This window comes from Filicampus tigris, chromosome 16, assembly GCF_054856515.1.
Source record: "Filicampus tigris isolate MCC_2025a chromosome 16, RoL_Ftig_1.0, whole genome shotgun sequence".
NCBI lineage: Eukaryota > Metazoa > Chordata > Actinopteri > Syngnathiformes > Syngnathidae > Filicampus > Filicampus tigris.
Genome location: NC_141232.1, coordinates 17,180,001 through 17,192,338, shown reverse-complemented (window position 1 = coordinate 17,192,338; position 12,338 = coordinate 17,180,001). Strand labels below are relative to the sequence as shown.

At 41.0% G+C, this 12,338-nt stretch overlaps 1 protein-coding gene across 2 annotated transcripts in view; it reads left to right on the top strand.

The window, feature by feature from the left end:
* Window positions 1–10,523, top strand: part of rab11fip4a (RAB11 family interacting protein 4 (class II) a) — a 54,407-nt gene extending 43,884 nt beyond the window's left edge. For both annotated transcript variants that reach the window (XM_086054587.1, XM_086054586.1), the window contains exons 11-14: window positions 4,562–4,699; window positions 4,774–4,920; window positions 9,453–9,596; window positions 9,668–10,523. In XM_086054587.1, the coding sequence (XP_085910713.1) occupies window positions 4,562–4,699; window positions 4,774–4,920; window positions 9,453–9,596; window positions 9,668–9,784 (546 nt within the window). In that variant the 3' untranslated portion in view covers window positions 9,785–10,523. The remainder of the gene's footprint in view (window positions 1–4,561; window positions 4,700–4,773; window positions 4,921–9,452; window positions 9,597–9,667) is intronic.
* Window positions 10,524–12,338: the final 1,815 nt, after the last annotated feature.

Here is a 12,338-nt window from a genome sequence, read left to right as displayed (position 1 = left end):
TTTATCATACCAACCCTCGCAGATCCTGAGGTCCTCTGGCGCCGGCCTTTTATTTATTCCAAGGGTGAGGACCAAAATGCATGGCGAGGCTGCATTCAGCCATTTTGGTCCTCACCTTTGGAATAGCCCGCCAGAGGAAGTCAAGTCTGCAGAGACTGTTGATATTTTTAAGAGGAAGCTCAAGACACAGCTTTTTAGTTTGGCTTTTAACAACTTGTAAATAATTTATCTTTTCTTTTGATGGAAGATTATTTTTATCAAATCTTACTGATTTTAGTTCTTAGACTATACTACTGTTCTGTCTTTTAGTTTTGTTGCTCTCTGCCGTTGTCAGCTTTTAGCTCCGGTGTTTCCTCATGGGGGGGCCTCCGCGTTGAGGGAGGGGTGGCTGCCCTTCCCGCGGGGGCTGTCATCGCAGGGACTCCTTGGGTCTGGGTGGCCGGCGGCCTCTACACTTTGTGTGGGGTCCGCCTGTCTAATCCGGGCTGGGGTCTCTGTGGTGGTGGCGCCCCTGTGGCCGTGGGCTGTCATTCCCCTCGGCGCGGAGAGCTCCCCTTGAGTACCCTTTCCTCATATGGTTTCTCTGTGCCTTGTCATGTCTTTTTAACACATTTTATCAGGTTGTGCACTTTGTGTGGGTCTGTGTGAATGAGTGCTGATGTACTAGTGGATATCTGTCTTGGGTTTGTTGGGAGGAAGGGCGTGAACAGATTTTTAAAAAATGTTTTGCTTTGGATGTTTTACAGCACTTTGAGTTGCATTTTTATGTATGAAAAGTGCCATATAAATAAAATGTGATTGATTGATTGATATAGATACCCTGCAGATTAATGCGGAGAACCATTGAGTTGCTGATTGTTTTTTAAATTTTTATAAGTTCCCCCTAGTTCATTTATCTTAGGATATTTGTTTAATACCATTATTGTTATTCAACTCTTTTTCAGCTGCATTTTTTATTTTTATTTTATTTATTTAACTCGTCCTAATTTATTTAATTTTTTTATTATTTATTTATTTTTTTGTATACCTGAAGTGTGTGGTGTGAATGTGTGGTTGAGTGTGTTGTTCGGGTACAGTGTGACAATTTATTTTTGATGTTCTTTAACTCTGATGGAGACATACTTTGATTCGCCGAGTTGTACATGTTGAAAAGTTGTTGATGCTTTTTTTTTTTTTTATTAGTATCTCCTGATCGAATGTACCCATCTCATAACTGAAAAATGTCAATAAAAATATTCGACAAAAAAAAAGAAAAAAAAGTGTTCGGACAAAGTGACATAATTGAAATGGCATCATTGTAAACAGACACGTAGTTCTAATACCGTATTTTCTGGACTATACGTCGCTCCGCAGTACATGTCGCACCAGCCATAAAATGCATAATAAAGAAGAAAAAAACATATAAGTTGCACTGGAGTATAAGTCGCTCCACCCCCTCTCGGAATCCAAGTTGTCTCTGTCCCGTAACGCAAATAAATGTGTCCATATAAATCAAATTAATGAAATTGTGCGCTTAGTACACATCATTTCCACCGAGCTATGATGGTAACATGTAGCTAACATCCACACATGTAGCATTACAAGAAAGTTACGGTAATATAACTTTAAACTCAACAAAACGGTCGTAGATCAATTAAATAAGTCTTTTATTTATCGCCGACCATGTAGAATGTTTCCAAGTCTCCAAAAGTATTTTTGTATTCGTTCATAATCTTGGTTCTCTCCTCCTCCCATTTGTGCGTGTTTGTCTGCGCGTGGGCTTGTGTCTGTGTGTGCGTGTGGCTGGCTGATGATGCAACACCACAGCCAGGCACGGCGCATTTAAAGGAACAGTACACTATTTTGTATAGATGGATTGATAGACAGGCGGCACGGTGATCAACTGGTTAGCACGTCCGCCTCACAGTTCAGAGGTTGTGGGTTCGATCCCGGCTCCGGCTTCCCTGTGTGGAGTTTGCATGTTATCCCCGTGCCTGCGTGGGTTTTCTCCAGGTACTCCGGTTTCCTCCCACATTCCAAAAAAAAACATGCATGGTAAGTTGATTGGACACTCTAAATTGACCCTAGGTGTGATTGTGAGTGTGGTTGTTTGTTTGTCTGTGGGTGCCCTGCGATTGGTTGGCAACCAATTCAGGGTGTCCCCCGCCTACTGCCCAAAGACTAGGCTCCAGCACGCCCGCGACCATTGTGAGGATAAGCGGTATAGATAATGGATGGATGGATGGATGGATGGATGGATTGACAGACAGTCAAATTGTCTTTTTATCATAGTATTTTAATTACTTATTCAACAAAATATTAGATTTTAACCGTTTAAATTATTCATGCATTTTAATATCTTATAGATTTATCTTATGTTGCTCTATGTGGGTTACAATAACATGTGAAATTAATATAGAGGTAAATGTCATGTCTTGTTAGTGCTGACTTGTATTTATGATGTTTTGTCTCCCTCTGCAGCTTGGCCAAGCTGTAAAATGGCTTTAAACACATCAAGATAACGTGTCGCTTAGCAGACTACGTGAACTATGAACTGGAGGTGGCGTGATTAAATTTGCCAATAAGAAGACAAGTTAGAAATATTGGGGACAGATTCAACTACGCTAAAGTGTACATACAAGTCAGCACTAACAAGCCATGACAGTAATACAGTGATCCCTCATTCATCGCGGTTAATGGGGGACAGAACCCGCCGCGATAAGTGAAACCCGCAAAGTAGAGTCAGACTTATGATTCTGAATATTATATATATATGTGTATATTATATATATATTATATATTGTACAGTTCTATTTTGGGGGATTTGCGCCTCTGTTACGCTGTTGCGAACCCCAACATGGTTCCCACACTTCTAAATACTTGTTAAACAATCAATTTAACTATAAAAATGCAAAATGAAGAATATAAATACCAAGCTTGCAGGCTGTGATCAGAATTTAGCTTCGATCGACCGCGCCAGCTGACGAGCGCAACGGAGCATTTGATAAAAACTACTTTAAAGTTTTAATTTTTATCATAAAATTGACTTACCTTAACTAGAATGCCTTAGTGTAATTTATCCAATCCTGCACTTTAAAACGCTTGTCGCCGTCTTGATAAGTCAAAGTAAAAGCGGCCGCTTCTTCTTCTTCCCTCATTCTTCTTCTTCTCCTTCTACTTCATTTCAAAAACGGAGAAACATGGCTGCCGGGGGGATCATGCATTAACTTTATCTTTGCACAACAAAATCAATAAAGTCCTTTGGATAAAATGCAACGCGGGATTGTAGTTACGGTAAGCTGTTTTAAGGCAACCTAAGACAAAAGTAACAAACACTTTCACACTTTATTTGGCGATGTCTTAAGTCGTCTGTGCCGCTGGCCGGTCGGGACCTGCGCTCACGAATTATAAACACAGCTCATGTACTGTACTATCCGATTTTTACAAAACTTTATTAGAGCAAACACATCATTACAAATATGGAGGAGAAAGTATCCAGCTTGACTCTGACTAAATCAACGGCACATTTGAATAGTGGGCGAGAGGCTGCGATGACGTGCACCGAGTCAGCTCACGTACAGTAAAGTGTGTGGAAAAAGTAAATCCACTTGTGCTCTCGTTGGTCGATCTCACGCTGGGAACCAGCCACCGCCTTTCTATTTCATTTCACATTTAAAAAAATTGTCTGGACTAAGCATGGCCGGAAGTGGATATTAGTCCGGCCCACTAATTGGCCCTCATGCGTGTGATGTGCTCGCGAGGTGGCCAAATTTCATCTCCGCCTACTCGGTGGAAGGCTTCTTTTTAGGCTTCTTTCAAAACAACTTGTGTCCGGGAGTATATTCAAGATGCGCGCAGCACTCAAGTTTGGCACATCATGCACTTTCCTACTTCCGGAAATACGCTGTAGCAAAACTGCTGTATAGTGGTTTGCTGGCATGCTTTTATTTTGAAGGCCGGGAAGTGTGAAGGAGGGGAAGTGTGGAAAATGAGTAACTCGTTGAATGCTTGCAGACTTGTCATCTGTTGGACCCAAATAATTATACAATACGACAAAACCAACCCCAGGGCTCGCAATGGAAGTAAGTACATGCAGCTGGATAAGTACGTGAGTAAGTGGCACGTTTGAAGCGTGTCCACAGTGGGTTTGAATAGTAAGTTAGCCAGCTAATTGTCTTTAAATAAACCTCTTCCGTTAGCGTCCCTCCCGCGGGGGCGTCATGCAGGTTTTTTTTTGGGGGGGGGGGGGGGGGGGGTCATAACGGGGCGGGGGCCGACAATGTTTATGAATATGGCCGGGGGGTTGCGGCCGGAAGGGTACCCAGGTCAAGGGTGGAGGGTCACGGCCAGACGGGCAAAAAAGGGTCGAGTGCCCAGCTCTGGTAATAATGTGTTAATAATTTCACACATAAGTCGCTCCAGAGTACCACACCCCTGGCAAAACTGTGAAAAAACTCCGACTTATAGTCTGGAAAATACAGTATGGATGGATGGATGGATGGATGGATTGATGCAATATTGATACATCCTCAAATTAGCATTGTTGATTTGAACAGTTATTTCATTTGGCTGAATTCTTTAGGAGAAGCAGAGGAAGATGGACAAACTGGAGGACACAAGCCTGAGGCTAAAAGACGAGACGGAACTCTACAGGGAAATAATTGACAAACTTTGGCATAATCGCCGTGAATTCCATAAAGAAAAGGAAGCCATGCAAGAGGTAAGCATCCACCTAATAAAAAATCTACCTATGGACATTTCAGGTATTTAACCTAATTCTAACGCCACCTACAGTTGATCGATGACCTCCGCAGAGAACTGGACTACTTGCAGCTGTTTAGGATGGAAATGGAGCACCCAGGAAAACGCAAGAGCCTTTCTGAGCACAATACCAAGCCTCGGGAGATGGAAATGGAACAGGAAGTCAAAAAATTGAAGCAGGTTCCTACACAAACAGACATTACGCTTTCATTTCTACACATTCTGGGCTGGTCTTAATAGTTGTAGGTGGGTGTTGGTGGAAGAACTTAACAGTGCATCTGGAAGTATAACTACAATGCAACAATCTTGGTACACCTACCTTTGGTCAGTGACTACATGCAGTCAATATTCGGATTGAGCTCAAAATTCCGATTTCTGAAACATTCAGAAAAACCTGTTTACATGCATGAGTGGACAGAGGTACGCCCGCATTTGAATACTACATCGATTGAAACAGCGACACACGGACAAATAGACGTCATTTCCACTGGGTACTTACTAACGTCAATAAAAATAAAAATAAACGTTATATTCATGTCACACACCACAGGAATAAAGTATTCCAAAAGTGTGCCGCTGAGTGGAGTCTGAGTTTTGCCATGATTGTTTGCCTCGCTGCTTGTGTATTTCTGGCGATTTGCGCGCCAGATATATGGATTTATACTATCGTATTTTCCGGGCTATAAGTCGCACTTTCTTTCATAGTTTGGCCGGGGGTGCAACTTATACTCTGGAGCGACTTATGTGTGAAATGATTAACACATTAGTGTCATGGATTGGGCGGCACGGTGGTCGACTGGTTAGCACGTCCGCCTCACAGTTCAGAGGTCGTGGGTTCGATCCCGGCTCCGGCCTCCCTGTGTGGAGTTTGCATGTTCTCCCCGTGCCTGCGTGGGTTTTCTCCGGGCACTCCGGTTTCCTCCCACATTCCAAAAACATGCATGGTAAGTTGATTGGATACTCTAAATTGCCCCTAGGTGTGATTGTGAGTGCGGATGTTTGTCTCTGTGTGCCCTGCGATTGGCTGGCAACCAGTTCAGGGTGTCCCCCGCCTACTGCCCAAAGACGGCTGGGATAGGCTCCAGCATGCCCCGCGACCCTTGTGAGGAGAAGCGGTACAGATAATGGATGGATGGATGTCATGGATTGTTAGTGCTGACTTGTGACTTATGTTTTGCCTCCCTCTGCAGGCGCTTTAGCGCTAAAGCGCCTGCAGAGGGAGGCAAAACATCATAAATACAAGTCAGCACTAACAAGCCATGACAATTACTTCTATATCATTTCACATGTTATTGTAACCAACATGAAGAAACATAAGATACATCCTAAAAGCTATTAAAATGCATGAATGATTCAAACGCTTAAAGTCTAATGTTTTGTTAAACTAACAGGCCTTGCTAGTCAAGGAAGCCAGCTTATCCAGCTAAACATTCACAAACAAACTCCACTGACTCCAGGTGTGCAGCAAAGTTGCCTGTTTATATTGTGAAACTGCACAAGAAACAGAAAATACTATCAATCTATGCATTACATGGGGCGGCACGGTGGTTGACTGGTTAGGTTAGCACGTCTGCCTCACAGTTTAGAGGGTGTGGGTTCGATCCTGGCTCCGGCCTCCCTGTGTGGAGTTTGGATGTTCTCCCCGTGCCTGCGTGGGTTTTCTCCGGGTACTCCGGAGCGACTTATAGTCCGGAAAATGCGGTACTATAATGAAGAGACATTTGCAGTGGCCATGGCTGGTAATGCAGCCAGCCTGCGAGCCCAGTCAACTACTGTAATTCTCCACTCTAAAAACAGTTGAGTCAAAAATAACTATTTTTGGGTTAGGTTTGACCCAATTGTTGTGTTAAAAAAGGACCGACCCAGACATGGGTCAATTTGAACCAAAAAATTGGGTTATTCAATTTTGACCCAACTTTTAGGGTTAAATGAACACAACAAATTGGGTTATTCCATTTTGACCCAAAATTTAGGGTTAAATGAAAACAACAAATTGGGTCAAAACAATGCAACTAATTGGGTTACTCCACTATTTTATTTATTCATTTTATTTATAATACTAAGGATACTGCCCCTTCCCCAAAATGTATTAATAACAACAAGTGAAAGTTTAAAAAAATGTGTATTGGTCATAGCTGGCCACTCCGTCCCGGGGCCCGACCGGTTTGAAGGTCTTGATTAAGCAAGGGCAGAAGTGGATTTTAGTCTGGCCCACTAATCGGTCCTCATGCATGTGGCATGGTCATGAGGCAGCCAGAGTTAATCTCAGCCTACTCAGTGATATGCATATGTTAACGTGGCAGGGAGGTCATTGTTTGTTGTGCGGTCCTCAGTCATGGTTTCATAAAGTAGAATACATACGTGTTCAGAATTTTATTCAGCACATTCATGGTGGAAGTGAGAACAAATCTAAATTAAAAAGTAGTGTTGAGAATTGTGGCAAATTCATATATTTTGTGTCATGGTGCTTTTTAGATATGAATTGAATGAATAAGACACCAACGGCAATCTGCAAAGTGGTGTCAGTGACAATAAAGTGACAATAGCTCTGATTGTGTGTCAGCCAGGAAGTGCAAATCAGTGCATGAGATTGATGAATTTGTAAAATGGGATACAATTTATTTCAGTTATTTAAGCCAAGCATTGCTTCCTTGCGATCATCACCCGACAACTGTCTCCCACTTTCACACGGGCTGTGATGAGTTGTGATTCCATCTTGAAAAGTGTGTTGAGATATATTGACCTCTTGAGGAGAGTTGCGCTCAACAGTTTTCAATCTCCAAGCAAGGTAACCAGAGCCACTCTGGTAATCATAGAAACATTCCTGTGGATTACAGTAAACACATAAAGTTCACATGGAACATTATTTGGAGAACGAACAGTTCTTGAGAAATGTCACATCCTACAATGGCGGCAGACCAATTTTTTAACGATCCAGCACTCTTCCTGTCCAACACACACGCTCAGTCACAAGCAACTTGTTTTCAAAACATTACAGTGTGTGAAGTACTTACCAAAACAGTATGATAAATGAAGAAATCCAAATGTCAAAAGTGTCCTTCACTTGACCACGATGCTGCGTGTGTCAACATGAACAGTATGACGTGGCTGTCATGGCCGGCAGTCATACTTAAAATGTAAAGGAAATCTGGCACCTGTGTATGGGCCTGTAAGGTTGATTTTTGACCCAACATAAAACATTACTGGCATATAACCCAATATATAGTTAATTTGAACCAACAATTGGGTTAATTTATAAGAAATAACCCAGAATTTTGACCCAACACAAGCAATCCAAAAATTGGGTTGATGGAATAACCCAACAGTTTTTAGAGTGTCATGCTAGACAACGCACGCTATGTGTGTAAAAGGAGAAACACTCATGGTGTGCCCACCATCATCCCATGAGCTCAGGGATATTGGGAATCTCTGGAGCAAGTTCAAAAGGAAGATTGATGAGGATGAAGGCTTTATAGCTCCAAACAGCAACTTTGGTAACGCTTGAGATCCAGGCACATTATTACACTGGGAAACAATTAAAAAAATAGATATATTGAGTAAGACTTTTATTGGGGATTAAAATTAAAATTGGCATGCTGATTCTAGGGCGGCACGGTAGTCGACTGGTTAGCACGTCTGCCTCACAGTGCAGAGGTCATGGGTTTGAACCTGGCCACCGGCTTTCCTGTGTGGGGTTTGCATGTTCTCCCCATGCCTGTGTGGGTTTTCTCCAGTTATTCCGTTTTCCTCCCACACTCCAAAGACATGCATGGTAGGTTAATTGAACACTCTACATTCTCCCAATGTATGATTGTGAGTGTGAATGTTATTTGTGCTCTGCAATTGGCTGGCAACCAATTCAGGGTGTACCACGCCTATTGCCCGGAGACAGGTGGGATAGGCTCCAGCACACCTGTGACCCTTGTGAGGATAAGCAGTTTGGGTAATGGATGGATGCTGATTCCAAAATTGCAGCCAGTTTTTTTCTCCACAGTTTACCAGATGAGCAAAATTCCACTGATGAGCTGTAGCAAGACTTGCCATCTTACCACGATTGGAATCATCTACAGCTATTTGGCAACTTGTTTGAATAGTCACAATTGAGACTGTGTGCTGAGAGGTGTGTGCAGCTCCCAATAGGTCAGTAGTATCCATATCAGAAAGCTAGCATAGTAGTAATCAACCTTGTAACCATGGGCATACCATTGTAAGTTCTATTTCGTTTTATGCTGGGGTTTTTTTCAATGCTTGTAACTATTCCGTTTTAGTGTTTTATTTACATCCATACACATTTATTTCCTATTTTTTAAGAAACTGGGCATCCTATACTGTAGCTCAAAAACTTGATGTGATAGAGAAAAACTGAAATCAGTTTAGGATTCCACACCCAAAAATGTGTTAAAAACAGCTGTCAGACCTAACTAAACAAAAATGGTGTACCCCTGTGTTATCCATGGTCTTCCAATTTCAATCAATGAAAGAGTTGTTAAGGTGATATCCAAGAGGAGCGCCTATGTTAACATTTAACTTGACCGGCAATAATGTTTTTTTGTCAGAAACACGGTATAGTTGCATATTTCTACCTTGGACATACAGTACAACAGAATGTATAGTAAATTTGTTTTGGGTGGTAAGTATTAAAAATCTTTAACAACATTATGATTCAACCAGAATACTCTCTGAAAGGAACTGTCCTTTTTGTTCTTCCACAGGAGAACCATAAATTGCGAGATCAGAATGATGACTTGAATGCTCAGATTCTAAGTCTGAGTTTGTATGAGGCGAAGAGCCTGTTTTCCAGCCACTCAAAGGTCCAGTGTCTGGCTGCTGAGATTGACAATGCTTCGCGGGATGAGGTCTGTTTGCTATCTTCCTGTACGTGATTGCCATTCATATTGGTTTTACGATAAAACTTTTTCTTTTTCAGCTGGTTGATGCTTTGAAAGCACAGGAGGAGAACAACCTGCGTTTGAGAAAATACATGGACAAAATCATTTTGGCCATTCTGGACCATAACCCTTCAATCCTGGAGATCAAATGTTAAAACTCTAGAAAGCCTCTATATCTGACTATATTGATGAAACAGATGTAGAAGTACAGTATGTGTGAATGAAACAAGAGTGTTCTGTAAATTATTTGACTGTGATATGACGGATGTAAAAAAAAAAAGTATTTCATTCAGACTCTCAAACAGTACCTCATACGATATGTCATCAATTATGTAGTCATACCGTTGCAAAGCAACGGTTTATACTTTAGATTTCACAAAACACTATTAATACACAAAAAAAAATCTTGCTGTTGAGAAGCAAGATCTTGATTATTTAGCACTATCTTAGTGAAACATTGTATTTAAGTAGAATTTGTGTAAAATACAATGAGAAACATAGTCACCCTCTTAAAATAATAGCTTCGTAATTTCTTCTGTTTCTTCAGAAAACACGAAAAAAAACAACCACATTCTGATGATCTTATGTGTATTAATATCATTTCAGGCGTAAAATTGAATGGTCTGTTTAACTAAGGGTGCGGTCAATTTTACCATAGGTAGCCAGCATGCTGAGGAGATATTTAAAGCATTTTTGGGGGGCAAAATATGACTTAGGCCATTATTTTAAGAGGCTGACGATATGAAACAAACAAATTTTCATTTTGCCCGGGTCAAATTTGACCCGTTTTGACATTGAACAGGAATAAAAAGACCCTAAATGTCATTATTTCACCTTGACATTTTATTACTTTTCCTAACATGACCCAAAATAAACAAAAACAAATATTCAAAATTGTCATTCTTTTGTACAGATGCTTCGAAGTTTGTTCAACCTGGGCCTAATCCCTGTCAACTTGACCAATGTGTACTAAAATGGATTTGACATTGATCAGTGTGTTACAGTAGAGTGGTTAGCACGTCCGCCTCAAAGTGCAGAGGTCGTGGCTGTGTGAGTTTTCTCCGGGTATACTCCAGTTTCCTCGCACATTCCAAAAACATGCATCGTTAGTTGATTGAACGCCCTAAATTGTCCCTAGTTGTGATTGTGAGCACGAATAGATGTTCTTCTTTGTGTGCCCTGCGATTGGCTGGCAACCGGTTCAGGGTGTACTCCACCTGCTACCCAAAGACAGCTGAATTGCAATAATGGTGGCAATCTTCAAACAGTAATAAAAGCGTTATTGTTTTTTTTATGGGACTGTGAGAACTATGTTCAAGAGGGAGATTGAAACAGTCCAGAGAACTGGAGATTCTCAAAAGACTCCAATTCATGTATGTGTGGATTTTTATGGGACAGTGGGGAGGGTGTTAATGTGAGAAACTGTGTTCACTCCATCATTCATGCATAGGACACCACATTGTTCTATAAAAGAGGTTTTCATCAAAAAAACAAGTGGGGGAAAACATAGAAAATATACTTTCCAATTTCGACGAGACAATTAAGGGGATGTCAGACAGGCTAATAATTGAAAAGATTTGCAGTTCATCAGTTTGATACACACAGTTAATATGAGAATATTGATGGCTCAGCTCAAAATTGACCTGAAACATACAATTTCATCAAAAAGTATTAGAACTCAAATTCTACTTTTTTACATTTTTTTTTTTTTTTTTTTACATAATCTCCCCACTTTAATGATTAAGATCATTTATCTATTAAAAGGGGAAGTCAACCCAAACGTTTTTTTCAGAATATGTTCTATGCAGGCCCAATACGGCAAATACGGCATTCAGATTAATATTGCGTTTGTGGAATATAAATTAAGCAGCAAAATGCACCCACTTTTAGCCATCTTGGGGCGGCCATTTTGTCACTTCTGTCGACTGAAAATGACATCAAAGTTGCTCAGAGCTCAGATAACAACCAATCACGGCTCACCTGTTTTCTGAAGCTGAGCCATGATTGGTCATTATCTGAGCCCTGAGCAACTTTAATGTCATCTTCAGTCGACAGAAGTGACAAAATGGCCGCCCCAGAGCTAGCTAAAAACGGGTGGATTTCTCATACACCCCAAACGCAATATCAAACAGAATGCCGTGTTTCGACTAGTGGGCCTGCATAGAACATATTCTGGAAAAAGATATGTTTGGGTTGACTTCCTTCTTAAGGGAAACAAACTATTCAAAGCTACCTGGCCCTCTGTAAAAAAAAGGACTTGCATGCCTTGTTAAATCATTAATTAATTTTGACTAATCATATTTTGGGAAAATCTGAGTTCACTTTCACTGACCACACCCAAAAAGCCTGATTACCGCTAGACCTGTTAAATCAAGAAATCATTGAAAGAGAACCAGTCTGACAAAATTAAGTTTGTTGGAAGATATTATAAAGCTGCAACTAAATACCACGATCCAAGGAAATTTAACAGATGACAAATAAAAAGTAAAAGTTCTCCAAGAGCACAGCAGCGACTCGTTCACAAGATCACAAAGGAAGCAGAACAACATCTAAATCAGTGATTTTCAAACTGTGTGCCACGAGATATTGTCAGGTGTGCCATGGGAAATTATCTAATCTGTGTGCCTGTATGGTCTAGCGCCTTGCAGTGTAATCATGTCTTTACTACATTGTAGTACTCTTCAATAACAGCAGGTAGCAGCAGCAGGT